At 40.8% G+C, this 21,937-nt stretch overlaps 1 protein-coding gene across 1 annotated transcript in view; it reads right to left on the reverse strand.

Annotated features, from left to right (window-relative positions):
- Positions 1–20,098, reverse strand: part of RNF207 (ring finger protein 207) — a 350,080-nt gene extending 329,982 nt beyond the window's left edge. The window contains exon 1 of the mRNA XM_053690396.1: positions 19,908–20,098. Coding sequence (XP_053546371.1) covers positions 19,908–20,098 — 191 coding nt within the window. The remainder of the gene's footprint in view (positions 1–19,907) is intronic.
- Positions 20,099–21,937: the final 1,839 nt, after the last annotated feature.

A 21,937-nucleotide genomic window follows, 5' to 3' on the forward strand; every position in this document is an offset into this window, starting at 1 on the left:
GCTGCCTTTTGTCTCTATAACAAACTACATTACTCAATTACTCCTTCTCCCTCTCCACCTGCACTGTTTATTAGCCCATCTCTCTTAAACTCACATTACTTTTGTACTCATGAACTTTACCTATTCCTAAACACTCTCTCTCCCCCCTGCACCTTGTCTCAAAAGCAGTCTCACTACTGCAAATCTGTATCTCATCTTATGTCACTCTCCCTCTTGCTTCTACTAACTGCTGGTGACATCTCCCCTAATCCTGGTCCCCAACAACTGCCTAGCCGTGCACATCCATGTGTACCATCCCACAGACTCAAAAAACATAATTTATGCTTACCTGATAAATTCCTTTCTTCTGTAGTGTGATCAGTCCACGGGTCATCATTACTTCTGGGATATTAACTGCTCCCCTACAGGAAGTGCAAGAGGATTCACCCAGCAGAGCTGCATATAGCTCCTCCCCTCTACGTCACTCCCAGTCATTCGACCAAGGACCAACGAGAAAGGAAAAGCCAAGGGTGAAGTGGTGACTGGAGTATAAATTAAAAAATATTTACCTGCCTTAAAAACAGGGCGGGCCGTGGACTGATCACACTACAGAAGAAAGGAATTTATCAGGTAAGCATAAATTATGTTTTCTTCTGTTAAGTGTGATCAGTCCACGGGTCATCATTACTTCTGGGATACCAATACCAAAGCAAAAGTACACGGATGACGGGAGGGATAGGCAGACTCTTTATACAGAAGGAACCACTGCCTGAAGAACCTTTCTCCCAAAAATAGCCTCCGATGAAGCAAAGGTGTCAAATTTGTAAAATTTGGAAAAAGTATGAAGCGAAGACCAAGTTGCAGCCTTGCAAATCTGTTCAACAGAGGCCTCATTCTTGAAGGCCCAAGTGGAAGCCACAGCTCTAGTAGAATGAGCTGTAATTCTTTCAGGGGGCTGCTGTCCAGCAGTCTCATAAGCTAAACGTATTATGCTACGAAGCCAAAAAGAAAGAGAGGTAGCGGAAGCTTTTTGACCTCTCCTCTGCCCAGAGTAAATGACAAACAGAGAAGACGTTTGTCGGAATTCCTTAGTTGCCTGCAAGTAAAATTTTAGAGCCCGGACTACATCCAGGTTGTGCAGTAGACGTTCCTTCTTTGAAGAAGGATTTGGGCATAAAGAAGGAACAACAATCTCTTGATTGATATTCCTGTTAGTAACTACCTTAGGTAAGAACCCAGGTTTAGTACGCAGGACTACCTTATCCGAATGAAAAATCAAATAAGGAGAATCACAATGTAAGGCTGATAATTCAGAGACTCTTCGAGCCGAGGAAATAGCCATTAAAAATAGAACTTTCCAAGATAACAACTTTATATCAATGGAATGAAGGGGTTCAAACGGAACGCCCTGTAAAACATTAAGAACAAGGTTTAAACTCCATGGTGGAGCAACAGTTTTAAACACAGGCTTAATCCTGGCCAAAGCCTGACAAAAAGCCTGGACGTCAGGAACTTCTGACAGACGTTTGTGTAACAGAATGGACAGAGCTGAGATCTGTCCCTTTAATGAACTAGCAGATAAACCCTTTTCTAAACCTTCTTGTAGAAAAGACAATATCCTAGGAATCCTAACCTTACTCCAAGAGTAACCTTTGGATTCACACCAATGTAGGTATTTACGCCATATCTTATGGTAAATCTTTCTGGTAACAGGTTTCCTAGTCTGTATTAAGGTACTAATAACTGACTCAGAAAACCCACGTCTTGATAAAATTAAGCGTTCAATTTCCAAGCAGTCAGCTTCAGAGAAGTTAGATTTTGATGTTTGAAGGGACCCTGTATCAGAAGGTCCTGTTTCAGAGGTAGAGACCAAGGCGGACAGGATGACATGTCCACCAGGTCTGCATACCAAGTCCTGCGTGGCCACGCAGGTGCTATTAGAATCACTGATGCTCTCTCTTGTTTGATTCTGGCTATCAATCGTGGAAGCAACGGGAAGGGTGGAAACACGTAAGCCATCCTGAAGTCCCAAAGTGCTGTCAGAGCATCTATCAGGACTGCTCCTGGATCCCTGGATCTGGACCCGTAACGAGGAAGCTTGGCGTTCTGTTGAGACGCCATGAGATCTATCTCTGGTTTGCCCCAACGTCGAAGTATTTGGGCAAAGACCTCCGGATGAAGTTCCCACTCCCCCGGATGAAAAGTCTGACGACTTAAGAAATCCGCCTCCCAGTTCTCCACTCCCGGGATGTGGATTGCTGACAGGTGGCAAGAGTGAGACTCTGCCCAGCGAATTATCTTTGATACTTCCATCATAGCTAGGGAGCTTCTTGTCCCTCCCTGATGGTTGATGTAAGCTACAGTCGTGATGTTGTCCGACTGAAACCTGATGAACCCCCGAGTTGTCAACTGGGGCCAAGCCAGGAGGGCATTGAGAACTGCTCTCAATTCCAGAATGTTTATTGGCAGGAGACTCTCCTCCTGACTCCATAGTCCCTGAGCCTTCAGGGAATTCCAGACGGCACCCCAACCTAGAAGGCTGGCGTCTGTTGTTACAATTGTCCAGTCTGGTCTGCTGAATGGCATCCCCCTGGACAGGTGTGGCCGAGAAAGCCACCATAGAAGAGAATTTCTGGTCTCTTGATCCAGATTCAGAGAAGGGGATAAGTCTGAGTAATCCCCATTCCACTGACCTAGCATGCACAGTTGCAGTGGTCTGAGGTGTAAGCGTGCAAAGGGTACTATGTCCATTGCCGCTACCATTAAGCCGATTACCTCCATACATTGAGCCACTGACGGGTGTTGAATGGAATGAAGAGTGCGGCAAGCACTTTGAAGTCTTGATAGCCTGTCCTCTGTCAGGTAAATCTTCATTTCTACAGAATCTATAAGAGTCCCCAGGAAGGGAACTCTTGTGAGTGGAACGAGTGAACTTTTCTTTTCGTTCACCTTCCATCCATGTGACCTTAGAAATGCCAGCACTAACTCTGTATTAGATTTGGCAGTTTGAAAGCTTGAAGCTTGTATCAGAATGTCGTCTAGGTATGGAGCTACCGAGATTCCCCGCGGTCTTAGTACCGCCAGAAGAGCACCCAGAACCTTTGTGAAGATTCTTGGCGCTGTAGCCAATCCGAATGGAAGAGCCACAAACTGGTAATGCCTGTCTAGGAAGGCAAACCTTAGGTACCGGTAATGATCTTTGTGAATCGGTATGTGCAGGTAAGCATCTTTTAAATCTACAGTGGTCATGTACTGACCCTCTCGGATCATAGGTAAAATTGTCCGAATAGTCTCCATCTTGAACGATGGAACTCTTAGGAATTTGTTTAGGATCTTTAAGTCCAGGATTGGTCTGAAAGTTCCCTCTTTTTTGGGAACCACAAACAGATTTGAGTAAAACCCCTGTCCCTGTTCCGATCGTGGAACTGGATGGATTACTCCCATTAACAAGAGCTCTTGTACGCAGCGTAGAAAAGCCTCTTTCTTTGTCTGGATTGTTGACAATCTTGACAGATGAAATCTCTCTCTTGGAGGAGAGTATTTGAAGTCCAGAAGGTATCCCTGAGATATTATCTCTAGCGCCCAGGGATCCTGAACATCTCTTGCCCAAGCCTGGGCGAAGAGAGAAAGTCTGCCCCCCACTAGATCCGATCCCGGATCGGGGGCCCTCAATTCATGCTGTTTTGGGGGCAGCAGCAGGTTTCCTAGTCTGCTTGCCCTTGTTCCAGGACTGGTTAGGTTTCCAGCCTTGTCTGTAGCGAGCAACAGCTCCTTCCTGTTTTGGTGCAGAGGAAGTTGATGCTGCTCCTGCTTTGAAATTACGAAAGGAACGAAAACTAGACTGTCTAGTCTTGGCTTTGGCTTTGTCCTGAGGCAGGGCATGGCCTTTACCTCCTGTAATGTCAGCGATAATCTCTTTCAACCCGGGCCCGAATAAGGTCTGCCCTTTGAAAGGTATATTAAGCAATTTAGACTTAGAAGTAACATCAGCTGACCAGGATTTTAGCCACAGCGCCCTGCATGCCTGAATGGCGAATCCTGAATTCTTCGCCGTAAGTTTAGTAAGATGTACTACGGCCTCCGAAATGAATGAATTAGCTAGAAATGAATGAATTAGCTAGTTTAAGGACTCTAAGCCTGTCCGTAATGTCGTCCAGAGTAGCTGAACCAATGTTCTCTTCCAGAGACTCAATCCAGAATGCCGCTGCAGCCGTGATCGGCGCAATGCATGCAAGGGGTTGCAATATAAAACCTTGTTGAACAAACATTTTCTTAAGGTAACCCTCTAACTTTTTATCCATTGGATCTGAAAAAGCACAGCTATCCTCCACCGGGATAGTGGTACGCTTAGCTAAAGTAGAAACTGCTCCCTCCACCTTAGGGACCGTTTGCCATAAGTCCCTTGTGGTGGCGTCTATTGGAAACATTTTTCTAAATATCGGAGGGGGTGAGAACGGCACACCGGGTCTATCCCACTTCTTAGTAACAATTTCAGTAAGTCTCTTAGGTATAGGAAAAACCTCAGTACTCGTCGGTACCGCAAAATATTTATCCAACCTACACATTTTCTCTGGTATTGCAACTGTGTTACAATCATTCAGAGCCGCTAACACCTCCCCTAGTAATACACGGAGGTTTTCCAGTTTAAATTTAAAATTTGAAATATCTGAATCCAGTCTGTTTGGATCAGAACCGTCACCCACAGAATGAAGTTCTCCGTCCTCATGTTCTGCCACCTGTGACGCAGTGTCTGACATGGCCCTAATATTATCAGCGCACTCTGTTCTCACCCCAGAGTGATCACGCTTACCTTTTAGTTCTGGTAATTTAGCCAAAACTTCAGTCATAACAGTAGCCATATCCTGTAATGTGATTTGTAATGGCCGCCCAGCTGTACTCGGCGCTACAATATCACGCACCTCCCTCTGAGCGGGAGATGTAGGTACTGACACGTGAGGCGAGTTAGTCGGCATAACTCTCCCCTCGTTGTTTGGTGAAATTTGTTCAATTTGTACAGATTGATTTTTATTTAAAGTAGCATCAATACAGTTAGTACATAAATTTCTATTGGGCTCCACTTTGGCATTGCAACAAATGACACAGGTATCATCTTCTGAATCAGACATGTTTAACACACTAGCAAATAAACTTGCAACTTGGAAATACAATTCAAATAGAATAATATTAAAACGTACTGTGCCTTTAAGAAGCACAGAAGATCTATGACAGTTAAAAATTAATAAATTGAAACAGTTATAGCCTCAATCCTTGTAAACAACACAACTTTAGCAAAGGTTTAATCCCATTAGCAAAGATAACAATTTCTGAAAGCAGGAAACAAATTACAGAATAAAAGTTTTTATTTCAGTCAAACTATAATTCTCACAGCTCTGCTGAGAGAAATTACCTCCCTCAAAATAAGTTTTGAAGACCCCTGAGCTCTGTAGAGATGAACCAGATCATGCAGGGAATACAATGAGTTGCTGACTGAAATATTTGATGCATAGTAAAAGCGCCCCTCCCCCCCACACACAGCAGTGAGGGAGAACAGAAACTGACAGAAAAAACAGATTTAAGCAACTGCCAAGTGGAAAAATGGTGCCCAAACATTTATTCACTCAGTACCTCAGCAAATGAAAACGATTTTACATTCCAGCAAAAACGTTAAACATAATCTCTAGTTATTAAACAGCTTTATGTCTTTCTTACAGTGTAATTCTAGTGAAGTACCATTCTCCCAGAATACTGAAGTGTAAAGTATACATACATGACATTATATCGGTATGGCAGGATTTTCTCATCAATTCCATTGTCAGAAAATAAAAACTGCTACATACCTCTATGCAGATTCATCTGCCCGCTGTCCCCTGATCTGAAGTTTACCTCACTCCTCAGATGGCCGAGAACAGCAATATGATCTTAACTACTCCGGCTAAAATCATAGCAAAACTCTGGTAGATTCTTCCTCAAACTCTGCCAGAGAGGTAATAACACACTCCGGTGCTATTTTAAAATAACAAACTTTTGATTGAAGATATAAAACTAAGTATAATCACCATAGTCCTCTCACACGACCTATCTAGTTGCTGGGTGCAAGAGAATGACTGGGAGTGACGTAGAGGGGAGGAGCTATATGCAGCTCTGCTGGGTGAATCCTCTTGCACTTCCTGTAGGGGAGCAGTTAATATCCCAGAAGTAATGATGACCCGTGGACTGATCACACTTAACAGAAGAAAACAAAACTCTGACAACCTTACTCACATTCATCTTGCATCAAAAGCCACTTCCCCTTTCACTTGTGCACTTTGGAACTCTCGCTCTGTTAGCAACAAACTCACTTCTTTACATGACCTCTTTATCTCCCGCTCCCTCAACCTTCTGTCCCTAACAGAAACCTGGCTCTCTCCCCTAGACACAGCATCCACTGCTGCTCTGTCACATGGGGGTCTCCACTTCAGCCACACTCCTAGGTCTGGTAATAGACAAGGAGGTGGTGTTGGTATTTTACTTTCCTCTCATTGCACCTTTCAACAAATACACCCCATCTCTTCCCTCACATTTTCTTCATTCGAAACCCACATGATTCGCTTATTCTCTCCTCTTTCTATACGTGTCGCAGTCATATACCGTCCTCCTGGCTCCTCAACTCAATTTCTAGATCACTTGGCTGCACGGCTACCTTATTTCCTTTCCTCAGACACCCCTTCCCTCATTCTTGGTGACTTCAACATCCCTCTTGACAATCCCACTGCCTCCTCTGCAAAACAACTTCTGCAACTCACTTCCTCTTTTGGTTTGTCACAATGGACTGATTCTCCCACTCACAAAGATGGTCACTCCCTTGACCTGATCTTTAGCTATCGATGCACCCTCTCAAACTTCACAAACTCCCCCTTTCCTCTTTCTGACCACCATCTCCTTACTTGCAACATATCATCCCTCCCTACAACTCTCCCTCCTTCTGCTCCTCACACCAAACTTCACAGAAGCATTACGTCATTAGATCAACAACAGCTTTCTAATTCCATCAAACCTCTCCTCTCATCCTTCTCCTCCTTTTCCTGCCCTGACCAATCTATCTCCCACTATAATTCCACCCTTACATCCGTCCTTGACAATCTCGCCCCTCTTACCATAGCTCGGAAATCAAACACTCATCCTCAGCCCTGGCATACTCCACTGACACGATACCTACGCAGATGTTCCCGTACTGCTGAGCGGCACTGGAGAAAATCTAGGAGTTCAGCTGATTTTCAACACTACAAATTTATCTTGAACTCCTACTACTCTGCCCTTAATTTCCATAAGCAACACTACTTCTCTACTCTTATCTCTAATCTTTCTTCAAACCCAAAACGTTTGTTCTCCACTTTCAATACTCTTCTCCGCCCTCCCCCACCTCCTAATACAACTTCTCTGTCAGCTCAAGACTTTGCCAACCACTTCAATAACAAAATCAACTCCATCAGAAATTAAATCAGCTCTCAACATAATTCCATTCCCTCACCCCCTCAAATGCTCTCAATCAACCACAACCCACATAACCTTAAACTTAGCTCATTCTCCCCTGTTACTGAGGAAGAAGTTTCGGCACTTATACTGCGCTCTCACCTCACTACCTGTCCCCTTGACCCTATCCCCTCACAGCTACTCCCCTCCCTCTCTGCCACCCTTACCCCTATACTCACACACACTTTCAACCTCTCCTTCAGCACCGGTATATTTACCTCATCGCTGAAACATGCACTAGTCACACCTATCCTCAAAAAACCTTCCCTTGATCCTACCTCCCCATCCAACTACCGCCCTATTTCCCTCCTCCCTCTTGTATCAAAGCTTCTCGAAAAACTAGCTTATGCACGCCTTTCCCATTTCCTTACAATAAACTCCCTCCTTGACCCATTGCAATCTGGATTTCGTCCCCATCACTCCACAGAAACAGCAATTGTTAAGGTTACCAACGACCTACTTACAGCAAAATCAAAAGGCCACTTCTCTCTGCTTATTCTCCTTGATCTGTCCGCAGCCTTTGACACTGTTGACCACCCTCTCTTGCTCCAAACCCTCCAATCCTTCGGCATATGTGACACAGCCCTCTCGTGGCTCTCTTCCTACCTGTCAAACCGTACCTTTAGTGTAGCCTTCTCTGGGGCCTCCTCTGCCCCATCACCACTTTCTGTCGGAGTACCGCAAGGCTCTGTCCTCGGTCCCCTTCTCTTCTCAATCTACACGTCATCACTAGGTTCCCTAATAAAGTCCCATGGTTTACAATATCATTTGTATGCCGATGACACCCAAATCTACTTCTCTGCACCAGACCTTTCTCCTTCCTTGCTAACCCGTGTCACTAACTGTCTTTCTCACATCTCCAACTGGATGTCCTCTCATTACCTCAAGTTAAATCTCTCCAAAACTGAGCTCCTTATTTTCCCCCCTTCTTCAAAACTCTCCACCCCCAATCTCTCTATAACTGTCGATAACTCCATCATTACCCCTACCCCACATGCCCGATGTCTCGGGGTCACATTTGACTCAGATCTTTCTTTCACTCCTCACATTCAGTCTTTGGCTAAAGCCTGCCGCTTCCACCTTAAAAACATCTCTAAAATTAGACACTTCCTTACACAAGACACAACTAAGATTTTAATCAACTCTCTCATCCTCTCCCGCCTCGATTACTGCAACTCTGTCCTCTCTGGTCTCCCCACCTACCGCCTAGCTCCTTTACAATCCTTAATGAATACCTCTGCCAGACTCATCTTCCTTACAAGTCGCTCTTCATCTGCTGCACCTCTCTGCCAATCTCTTCACTGGCTTCCTCTTGCCTCTAGGATCAAACACAAAATTCTCACTCTGACATACAAAGCCCTCAACTGCACTGCTCCCCCCTATATCTCAGCTCTTGTCTCCAGATACTCTCCTTCCCGTCCCCTTCGCTCTGCTCAAGACCTCCTACTCTCCTCCTCTCTTGTCACCTCATCACACTCCCTTTTACAGGACTTCTCCAGACTGGCTCCCATCTTGTGGAACTCTCTGCCTCGCTCCACAAGACTCTCTTCTAGTTTTAAAAGCTTCAAGTGCTCCCTAAAGACTCTACTGTTTAGGGATGCATACAACCTATGCTAACCTTACTTTATACCAGTTCCTCTCCTCCATTGCTATCCCCTGAATCCCCTAGCATGTAAGCTTAAGAGTCCAGCTGTTTGTTGATCACCTTCTCAAGAGCTGACTACAACAGTGCAACTCTTGGCAGGGCCCTCTACCCATTTGATCCCTATAACTGTTTTTTTTGTACTCCGCCTTTGTTAATAGCGCTGCGGAATCTGTTGGCGCTCTACAAATAACCGATAATAATAATAATAATATGCCCAAATAAAGCAATCGATTTAGCCCATAAAAATGTCTACCAGTTTTTTAGCCCATATTAAGCCCTTTATTCTGTTTGTTTGACTAAGAAAATGGCTTACCGGTCCCCATGAGGGGAAATGACAGCCTTCCAGCATTACACAGTCTTGTTAGAAATATGGCTAGTCATACCTTAAGCAGAAAAGTCTGCTAACTGTTTCCCCCAACTGAAGTTACTTCATCTCAACAGTCCTATGTGGAAACAGCAATCGATTTTAGTTACTGTCTGCTAAAATCATCTTCCTCTTACAAACAGAAATCTTCATCCTTTTCTGTTTCAGAGTAAATAGTACATACCAGCACTATTTTAAAATAACAAACACTTGATAGAAGAATAAAAACTACATTTAAACACCAAAAAAACTCTTAACCATCTCCGTGGAGATGTTGCCTGTGCAACGGCAAAGAGAATGACTGGGGTGGGCGGAGCCTAGGAGGGATCATGTGACCAGCTTTGCTGGGACTCTTTGCCATTTCCTGTTGGGGAAGAGAATATCCCACAAGTAAGGATGACGCCGTGGACCGGACACACCAATGTTGGAGAAAAAGTTAGTTATTTTTTTTTTTGCAAACTTTGGGTTTTTCATTGAAATTATTTACACATAACTACTGCAGTCATATGACAAATGGTTGTAAAAGCTTTTCTGTGATCCCCTTTGTTCAGAAATAGCAGACATGCATGGCTTTGCCATTGCTTTTTGTCACTTAGAATGCTGCTAATTGCAGAAGTGCACCTAAGTTGAAATTCCTGGCAGTGACCTAACACAAGTTTGGATAGAGACAAAATATAATATGTTCCTGAATTACTTTACCTGCAAATTTAAACTGCAGTGCCTTGCCATGAACCCTTTCTTTTAAGTTTCCAAATTGTACAGCTCTAACTACCCCCACACAATTCCTTCTATGGCTTGTATCTATATCTATCTTTGTTTAGTAGAATGCAGCAGTACACACTCATATGCTGGAGCATGTCTAGAAGCAAATAAGCAGCTGAGAAATACAATGCCTTTGTTTCTGAAGCTGAACACTGATAAGGGGGGTGGATCAGACTACTCCAGACAGCATGGCTATGTAAGTCATTTTGCTCATTTTTTTTAAATTATTTTAACATATTTGCAAGCAATTTTCAAACATTTTTTTACGCAAACTATTTATACTTAATGAGCCCTTTTAGGATATGCACAGATCTCATGCAATCACAAATAGACACAGCACCTCACCACTTTGTTCTGTGCACGTATGAGGGGGTTACTGCAGACACCCCAAAGTTATCAAAGTCCAAAATATTCCACAACACCAGGATTGTGAATAAGACTTTTATTGGAACATCAAAGTCATCAGCTAAACATGCAACGTTTCGGGTTAACCACCCTTAATCATGCAGTGCAATTACACCTGTGTAAGTGCCTTAAGGCATTACAGGGTATGACGTTGGTCGTTAAGGGGTTAAATACACCTTGATACACCAACAAGTAATACCTATTACCAGACCATATATTATATATACCAATACTACAGTACGCTCATAGTGACACCTAGTGGTCAATAATAAAAATACACTTACCAATATGCCATCATAGGGTACTGAGTAAATTCCTTATATGCACTTTAATTTTTGATGCAGAGTAGAGATCACCCTCCCACCTGACACCTCCTACACCCTGATCCCTACCTCACCCCCCCCCCCCCCACTGCAAGTATGCAGTTTTTTTTTTATTATTATTATTATTTTCTGCCGTGTAGTGATCCCTCCTCAACCCTTCCACCTCCCTGATCCCCCCAAAACAGCTGCTTAACCCCCCTCCCATTAGTTGCAGCCATCTTAGGTACTGGTAGCTGCCTGTCAGGCAAATAACTTTGTCTGATAGTGGCCGAGTTGAACCCTGTAAAGGCTTAAGGGCTTCTTCCAAGTGCGGTTCTGGAGCTCCGTTGCGGTGAGCAGCTGAAAGTAATGCCGGCTAGTTCCGTTTGGATGGCGTGTGACGTCACCGCGGAATGATCTAGTAGATCCGTCCGGAGAGGATGCGGTAGAGCAGATGAGCTGATACTGGAGAGGATTACCAGGCTTGCAGTGCAGTATGAAGGTAATAGCGTAGCAGGCTATTCAGAATCAGTAGATAAAGCAAAGAGTATAACCTTAGGTTTGTTGGTGATGGCTTAGAGTAAGTTAGACACTTTCATTACCAAGCAAAGACCTGTAGGACTGCTGGGACTTTATAGGGGAGAGGAAGTGGATAAGAGGCATTTAAAAGGTACAGTACTTAACAATAGGAACGGAACAGAAGTAGCTCCTAAGTGTAACCCTGACACTGCCTGCCAGTACCCACTTTATATGCATTTGCATTTATTCATTCATTTTTATTTTTTTTCTGTATTGCATTGGTGACCCCTACCTCCCCCCACCCCACGATTGTTAGTTTGGGCACCCCCCCTTCTAATTCCCCTTTTTGCCATAGTGTAGTTTCCTATCCCTCCCTCTACCTTCAAAATCATTTCCGCAGCATAGGGCCCCTAACCTATTGTTATTTAATCTTGTTGAAGCGTAGACACTTAAAGGAAAAACAAACACCTCTTGCTTTTGTGTAAAAAATGTGCTTGTCTCACACTCCCTAGAAAGGCCAAAAAGCACATTCCGTAACATACATTTTCTTCACAACGCTGCAAATTATCTATACCAGCTATTTATTTGCAGCATTTTGTAGAAAACCTACAGAATAGTTATTTTTGGCCTCTCTAGGGAGTGTGGGAGAACCACAATTTTTTGCACCACCCAGCTTTTTCATACCACCACCTGGCTGGCAAAATGTTCTGTGGAGAACACTGAAATCCACTTAGAAATTCCTTGCCATGCCCCAGTACAACAATCATGTCCCTTAGCCCACATTCACTGGTCCCATGCGAGCCCAGACATACTCACATCCAACCATGACCTCACTCCAGGTTACTACAGCACTGCTCTCAGCATCCTGGTCCCCTAAAGATGGAAACTATTGGGTGGCATAGATGCATCTTGTACAAACACAATCCTAAATGGTCTAATTCTGAGTAAATCTTATTTCTGAATCAAACCAATGTACAAATAAGTGTACTTCAGACATTTGCCTATTCCATAAAAATTAAAACATAAAAAAAAATTATAATAAAAGTAGAGAGGTGGGTTTTAAAGGGGCACCAAAGTAAAATTAACATTCAGAATTCAGAAAGAACGTGAAATTTTAAACATCTTTCCAATGTACTTGTATTATCAATTCTGCTGTTAAAGTGAAGGTCAATTTCGATGAATTAGTGCCCAGTTTTTTTATAATCCTATTAAAAACAAGGGCACTTTAATTCATCAAAATTGACATTTCACTAGTTTTCTTCAAAAACTTACCTTGTTATCCTGACAGCCGCTCCAGCGATTCCTCCGGCCGTCGGAAGCCTCTTCATACGTCAGAAATGACGAATCCGGCTTCCTCCAATCACAGCTTTCCCCCTCGGGGGAATCATGGCCTGAGGCAACCCCATGATTGGAGGAAGCCGGATTTGTTATTTTGGACCTGCGAAGAGGGCTTGCAACGGGCGGAGGAAGAGCTGCAGAGGCTGTCAGGATTAAAAGGCAAGTTTTTTTAGGAAAACAAGTGAAATGTCAATTTTTGATGAATTAAAGTGCCCTTGTTTTTAATAGGATTATTAAACACCGGGCACCGATTCATCTAAATTGACTTTCACTTTAAAGAGTAACCCTAGGTGAGCTCAGGAGTGTGCATGAGTCCATGGCCATCTGGCAGCAGGTTTTGCAACAATGTTTATACCCTTGTTATACATAGTTGCAAACTTTGCTGCTATAGTGTGTGTGGCATTATGTAGCAGTAATGTAGGCCACTCAGGGCCATCTTTAACACAGGGCAAAAGGGGCAGCTGCCCAGGGCCCAGTTTCTGTTGAGGGGCCCAAGAGTCCTAAAAAAAAAAAAAAATTTTTTTTTTTATGGTTCGTACCAGACTGCTGATGTGACATGGGGAACACACACATTCAGTCCTAATACTGTCACAGTCAAAAGTACTCTGTTTATATATTTTGTTTTTTAAAACTGTGCCAGACTGTGCCGGTGTCATGTGACATGCCAAGCTATTGCCATGTGCTGTTTTAGATGTGCACTGTGCAGCACTGAATGCAAAGCCCTAACTCGGCATCCAGCCATTCCCACTGCATCATAAAAGCTCATACTGGGGTTACCACTGTTACCAGGTAACTGCTCTGGTGGTGGGGATTGTTTCTGGGTAGGGCTGACTGTAGGCACATGCAGCAGAAAGCTGGAGCGGCAAGCACATGAGGATTTGAGCATCTGTGATGCTGCATACACTGCTGTCTTCAGTCTTGAGGCTGTGTGACTCATCTCACACTGTATCCATGCAGCCTTGGACAGACAGCATCCAGTCTGCTGGTCCCCTTAGCCCTGCTCTTTCTGCTGTGGCCCTCAGATCAACTAACTGAAGTTTGTTAGGGGAACAGTGCTTTGTAGAAAGGTGTCAGTGGGAAGAATAAGTGAGTGCACACACACCCCTCCCCATGCAGCATTGTTTAGTGCAAGGTGAGAGGGAACTTGTTCCTAGCAAAGAAGTGACATGTGCTGCTGTGGCTGATGTATAGTGTCATGCTGATACTTCACACATTAATGTAAGGTTTATTTTTATAGTTTTTGTTTTCTCTCTGTCTCAGATTTTACAGCTTCCCATAGTAGTTCTGCTGTTCCAGTCAGTAAACTTATACTGCACCTCCATGCTTCCTCCTCAGTCTTTACCTTGCTTTGCTCCTGTTGGCTGCCCTAAATCTCTTTAACCAACTAACCTCACACCAGAATCACATTCAAAAGAATATTAAATGAATCCACAGTGGAGGAATTTATATATTTATTTACTTATTAGTACTGCTTAGGTCTAGTTTAACATATTGCAATTTATTATTTTGTTTTAAATGATTAGCTCAGCAGTGGATAATCCACTGCTGGGCTAATAATTAAAAAAAATTATATAGTTGTTTTTTGGGTTGTTGGGGTGGAGAGCGAAATTGCATGGGGGGGGGGGGGGCAAGAAAATTTTCGCCCAGGGTCCAGTCAATATTAAAGCCGGCCCTGAGGCCACTATGTATAACATTGATATAATCAGCTGTCAGGTGGCTAAAGACACGTGCACGCTCCTGAGCTCACCTAGGATTACTTTTTAGCAAAGAATACCAACAGAACTAAGAAAAAAATGATAATAGAAGTCAATTGGAAAATTATTTAAAATGTATGCTCTATCCAGTCCATTTAAGTTAAATGTTGACTTTACTGTCCCTTTAATTTTAGATTTTGAGATCATTAATTACCAAGGTCACCTACAGAGAACAACAAATATAAGAACGGTGCCAACTCTATTTCTCTCTTATCTCTCCTGAGTTCGAGTGCCTGGGCCTGCATTCTGTCTGAGCTATAAGAAGAAACCGCTTTTGCAGCAGCTGTTCAATGCTAAAACAATTGTGATTAGCAATATTATATTTCAGGCATTAGAGCAATGCAACAAGAACAGTAGGATGTGTTTAACTTTAATGACTGTATGACCTTTATCCCCGCAGCTCAATAAAATGACAAATCTAATATTTACTCTTTAGATAGCAAGACCCTGAGAATATTCAACACTAGCATTTTCATATTTTCCCAATAAAATTAAATCTGCAACATATATATATTGCTTCAAATTTACCAGATTGTCTTCTTATTAAAGGGGCATGAAACCAATTTTTTTTTCTTTTAGGAGTCCAAAACAGCAAGCAATGTTGTGTTCAGCTAGCTCCCAGTAGTGCATCCTACAAAGGATACCAAGAGAATAAAGCAAATGTAATAAAAGTACATTTGAAAGTTGTTTAAAATTGCATGCTCTATCTGAATCAAAGAAAATATTTGTGTTTCATGTCCTCTAAGATTTTTAATTGTGAATGAAAATCCCAAGTCATATCATCAAACCCTCTCATTGCAAATTATAGAGCTCCCTGAATATATATAAACTTTGAGGGAAAAAGGGTTATAATCTCAGCCCTACCAGTCTCCTGATTTTTAACCACGTAACGCTCTTAGGACGTTCCATGCCCTCTTAACAGCGATGGGCTTTAATGCCTTTAGGACCGCATGGAACGTTCTTTGTTATTCAGCGTCCTGCAGCCTCCTGCTTTAAGAAAAATCGGACTGGGTTGTGTGCTTTGCATTGTAAGGCAGTCCCCCATGAAAAACGAAAGCCCTGGTAAAACCTCACCTTGAGTTTGGAGTGCAGTTCTGGGGACCGATTGCTAAAAAAGATATTGCAGAACAAGAAAAAGTTCAGAGAAGGGCCACAAAGCTAATAAGGGGATTGGAGAAATTAACCTATGAGGAGAGGCTAGCCAAACTGGGTCTGTGACATGATTACTTTATATAAATATATTCAAGGCCCATATACAGAGATGGCAGAAGCTCTGTTTATTCCAAGAAAAATGTTTCTGTCAAGAGGTCATAATTTAAGGTTGGAGGAAAGGAGATTTAATCTCCTGCAACGGAAACGTTTTTTCACTGTAAGAGCAATAAAATTGTGGAACTCATTACCAAAGGAGGTAGTGAATGCCAATACCATAGATACATTTAAAAATAGTCTGGATAAATTTCTGTATATAAACAAAATTCATGGATATGATTGCTAGTATTAAAATGGGTCACCTTTTAATGGGGTTATTTAAGCTTAACTGGAGCTTTTTGTAAGTATTTTAGATTTGTATAGGTTGAACTCGATGGACAGTCTTTTTTCAACCTTATCTACTATGTTACTATGTTACGTGATCGCATCGGCAATCGCATGATTTCATTTTTCAAGCAAGTGTTTACATAGGACACTTGCCCCAGGCATGAAGGGGTTAACCTGCCTCCTTTTTCCTTCTGTATTTGATTATTCTTCTTAAAGGGACATGCCACTCACATTTTTTCTTTTATGAATTAGAAAGAAAATGCAATGTTAAACATATTTCTAATTTACTTATATTATCTAATTTGTTTGATTCTCTTGATATTCTTTGATGAAAAGCATATCTAGATATGCTCACTAGCTGATGATTGGTTGCTGCATATAGAAGCATCATGTGATTGGCTCACCATGTACATTGCTTTTTATTCAAATAAGGATATTTAAAAAATGAAGCTAAATAAATTATGGAAGTAAATTGTAATGTTGTTTAAATTTCTATTCTCTATCTGAATCATGAAAGAAAGATTTTGGGTTGAGTGGCCCTTTAAGCTGTAGCAGCAGGAGAGTCATAAACAAACCTTGAACTGCCAGCTCCTTGTAAAAAAATGTGTTGCGTTGTATAGATGTCTGTACCTTTCTCTGTTTTTTTGACGTATTTGGAAATAAGAGAGGGAAAGGTAGTCTAGGAAAGAAATAGAGAATGGAAGCAAAAGGGTAAGGGGGACAGACAGAAGGAGTGTGAGGCGGACAGACAGACACAAGGAGTGTGTGACGGATAGACAGGGATAGTGAGGGGGATCTATGCCGTTTTCATACAAACATATCCTGCTAAATCTAACTTGCTTATACAAGCACATCTGGACCCTTCTGGATACATGTCTAATTAACAAAAACAAACATGACTCAATTTACATTTCTTAAAAATATACAGCATAGATTTTTTGTAGTATGTCCGGCTTCCACTGCTGGTTTTTCACCCTCATTTGTATCCCTGTTTAGTTGAAGGCGTAAATTATGTATGCTTATCACCATTTGGTCAAAAGCTGTAATTAACTCTTCCCTTTTGCTTTCTATCTATATAAATCTATAAATCATTATCTATATATCTATTTTGTATTTATTTATTTTTATTTATTTTCTTATTTTTTTGTTATATAATTTTATTGTAAAGGGTCAAGAATAGAATACACTATTTTATTAGGTTAAGAGTCTTTTGGCTGTTTTCCACCAGGGACAGCACAGATACACAGTGGGTATGTATTTTTTACTATGGTTTTAAGCCCTTTGCAGGAGTTAAAGGGACATGAAACCCACATTTTTTTCTTTCATGATTTAGAAAGAGCATGCAATTTTAAAACAACTTTGCAATTTACTTCTATTATCTAATTTGCTTCATTCTCTTGATATCTAGATAGGCTCAGCAGCTGCTGATTGGTGGCTGCACATAGATGCCTTGTGTGATTGCCTCACCCATTAAAAACAATTCATGCACCTCCCTCTTTCTATGGGTGCCACTATTTTGTAACCTAGGTTTCACCTCAGGCATGTTTCTGAATGAGAGTTAATGCACATGTGAAGAAAAGCTAGATTTCAATATGGTGGCACCCACTAATAGAGGGATGTAGAGAATAAACTTATTACTATGTTTATAAAATGTGTTTAGCTTTTTGTGTCCCTTTAATAAATAACTGCAATGTATTCAAAGACAATTTTCATATGGATGCAAAAGACCCCTTGTATAGAAATATATAGATTAAAGGGACATTCAAGTCAAAATTTAAAAGCACATAGATAAATTAAATCTTTGAATAGAAACATATTTACAATATATATGTATTAGCAAATTGCTTCTAGTAAGTTATCACTGTTTTAGTGTTAACATTTTCTCTGCACGTGCAACATACAGTAGATACATATTCTCTGTGTGCCAGCATTTTAAATACTGCAGCTGCTCAGACCACCAGTGAGGCTTGTGCCATGTCAGCAATTAACAAATTGAGTCATTACCAGAGGGTACAAGCACCTTAGGCTTCCTGAGCAAGTTCTGTGCTTAAAATGCTGGTGCACGGTGCATACTTAAATATACTTTTGAAACAGCTATAACTTTTATTAGAAGCATTTTTGCCAATACATTTATACATATATATATATAAAACAAAAATAAGGGGGGAGGAGGAATGTGCATACACAAGTCTCCTCTAGGGGGAGCTCTTCAGAAACCAAATATATACCAAAAAGGAAAACAAACATACAGATAAACAACACAATTATATTAAAGTCCAAATACACTCCTAGGGGAGATAAGGAAGCTCTCTGTCGTAGGATGGCCATGGTCCTGATGATATAAACTATCTGGAAAGAGAAAACACAGAGGCACAGCAATAAATGCAACGATGGCAAAAGGCTGCTCACAGACACATAGCACCAGAGGCTGCCAGCCTGCCTGAATAGCACTATCTGGTGCTATGTGTATGTGAGTAGCCTTTTGCCTTTGTTGTATTTATTCCTGTTTTGATGGTACTAGGCCTTTTGGTGCCTTTATATTACAAAAATGCTATTATTCAAAACTGAAATACATCCATGTGCATTCGAATTTTGGCTGGAATGTCCCTATAATTATACTATTGCACCTCATATCTAGCATTGCTAGCTGCCATTCTCAAGCAGGTGGGTGTGCAGATAGTACAGCCAATCAAATGTGTCATCTGCCCCATAGACTTCTGTGTAGTGTTCATGCAAATACATAAATAGTTATTTGTGGAATTTAATTAAATAATAATCGTCCAATTCTCTTTATTATATAATAATGGTACTTTTCTATCTGTAGCATTTGAGATAAACTTGGCTTCCATTCCTGTGCCTCGGGAATTATTTGCGGCTTCAGAAACATTGGTATCTGCTTTTTAGCACAATTCATAACAGTTAATAATATAGGTCTTAGTTTACACTTTGAGCTAGGAATTTTAATAAATATCATTATTGTTGGGTCTAATAATAAAATATAACAATTAATAATAAAAGTTATGTGAATTAAGCAAAATAAGGATTACTTGAACACAAGCACCGCAATATCATGAGAGTTTATATGATAACTGAGACAACAACTAAGTGACTAATGGCTGGGTAGTGTAAATAGAGTAGATATGCTGAAAAAAAGGTGGGACCACATGAGATTTTATCACGTTACTCAGAACGGCGCACAATTTAAATAATGAATTATGGACTGTGGTCCACCATGGATAAGTGAAACCGCAGTAACTGAAACAGCGGGTTTTCTACTTTTCGATAGGAGGTAATTAACATTTTGCATCAACGTGCTGCAATGATTAAAATGCATTGTAGTTAGTCATTACGTTTACAGTCTCTTTAGTATTTACCTTTTAAGAAATGTGGTGATGTATCCTATATAATCTAGGTCAGTGTTTTTCAACCAGTGTGCCGTGGCACACTAGTGTGCCGTGAGAGATCATCAGGTGTGCCGCGGCAGACTGACAACAGTGCAGGGGTGTCCCTCTTTCAAATTTTGAAATATTGGTAGGTATGTGACAGGCTTATCAAGCATCATTTACAACCATGACATGACAAGGTTGCAAATCACTGATCTAGGTGTTCTTGAACATTATTATTGCAACACCACTGTCCATTTTTGTAAGGTGCTGTTTTTACAAGACAACAAATGGGTGTGAAAAAATATCCTCAGTTTAAAGAGCAGCTGGAAAATCAAAAACAATCAACATACACTTTGAGCGTCCAACTAATAATGTACTGGCAGAACCTGTCGTGCAATATTCTCTTACCCACAAAGAGGACAGGTGAGACGACTGTCAATAGCCCGGCCTCGCAAGCAGCTTGCACAGAAGTTATGGTAACAGTCCAACAAGCAAGGATGCTCGTATTGTTCATGGCACAAAAAACAAGCCAGTGGGTGACAAATGCCTTTATCTAGGACATGTAGATTTTCCAGAGGAGAGAAGATTCCACCAGACATCTGTATAAAGCCAAAAAAAAAAATCAATATTTAAACAACAAAAACAAACAAAATAGTCTTTCTGTGATTGAAGGTAACTAACTCTGGGGTACTTGACAATGCATAAAAGTGTTTTCATTATTTCGTACCATTTGAAGGAATTACTTCAAGGAAGTTGGCTTAAATTCCAATCTTTTAGAGAACAAAAATAATTATCAAAAAAAACAGCTGGAGTTTTTTTTAATTATTATTTTAAAGCAATTCCAGTCAATTAGAGAAACCCCTGAATCAATTGGAAAAACTCAAATTTACAGATACAACAGATTTGTCGTCATCCACCCCAAAAAAAAACCTAAAGAAACAGAGGTATCTCAGATTTTGTTTTTTTAGGTTCTTGCAAAGGCCGTCACAGAAGCAAAAGATAATGCAGCCAAACATAAAATACTAAATGACAGATAAATCATTCAATATTGATGATGACTCCATGATGTGATTTAAAGGGACAATAAACATTAAATACATTTAATAAGCATAGTATTGAGGTTATTTCCAGCCTCCCTCTAGTCATTGGTGCCACCATTTTGAAATCTTTCACTGCATTCCAGTGCTGACCTGTTTGCGCATGTGCAGCAACTCTCCTTCCGATACCTGCAGCATAACCTAAGTTCCAAAATTGCATGCTCTATCTAAGCCATGAAAGTCTAGGTTTTTTTTTTAATTTCTCTTTAAAATAATTACTGAGTAGTTTTAAAAAAAAAATAGTTAACATTATGCTATATATTTTCACATAAAAACATCTACATTCTCATTTAAATTGTAATGGGCTCTATACAAAAGCAACAGAAAAAAAGACAGAACTGATTTTAGTCTGAATATTTGATGGTAAACCTGGCATAAAACACTTCTATACAATTTTAAAAAAATCAATAGCGTTTAAAATAATTAAAAAAAAACAAAAAAAACACAACAAATTTGATTTAATTATTTTTCACTGTAAAACCAAACAAACAAAGAAAAAGGCATAACCATCCAGCCAAAAAATATATATAATCTATGTTTACATGATAAATTAATTTCTTTCATGGTGGTGAGAATCCATGAGCCATTACTCCTGGGAATTTCACTTCTGACCAACTGGAGGATATGCCTAGTTTACTATGCCAATAAGCTTCAGTTAAAGGGACACTGAACCCAATTATTTTTCTTTTGTGATTCAAATTTGATAATAGGAGTAAATTAGAAAGTTGCTTAAAATTGCATGCTTATCTGAATCACTAGAGAAAAAATTTGGGTTCAGTGTCCCTTTAATAAAATTCTAACAATAATAAAAAAAACAGCAGTGCGCTAAGACAAAGGCCAATATATATATATATATATATATATATATATATATATATATACACACACACATACACATTAGTCATAAAGCCTGTGTACACGGCCATTTTTTGCAGTGCAGTGGTTCCACTTGCGCCATGCCCGATCATGCCCCGTCATGCCCGCTCCCGCCTGGTCACACCCCTGCCACACCAGCTCCAGCCAGCCATGCCTCTGAAAACACCCGCTCCTGCCCACCCTCTCTGCTGTCTGATCCTTCCTTATAGCCAGGTATGTTTGTCCTTGCGCACTCTCTACTGCGCATGACAGCTTTAGACAAACATACCTGGCCTTTAATAATATAGGATATGCGCCATTTACATGACAAACTTACAGGGATAGAAAGGTCAAAATTAAAACGTGCTTGGGTGCATTTCAGTTTTAAATAGAAGCTTTTTGTATTATACTTTCATTAGCAAAAATGCTTCTAGTAAAAAATATTACTGTTTCAGCTGAATACACACATATGCTACATGTCACTAA

The sequence above is a fragment of the Bombina bombina genome, chromosome 8 (genome assembly GCF_027579735.1).
Source record: "Bombina bombina isolate aBomBom1 chromosome 8, aBomBom1.pri, whole genome shotgun sequence".
Classification (NCBI taxonomy): Eukaryota; Metazoa; Chordata; class Amphibia; order Anura; family Bombinatoridae; genus Bombina; species Bombina bombina.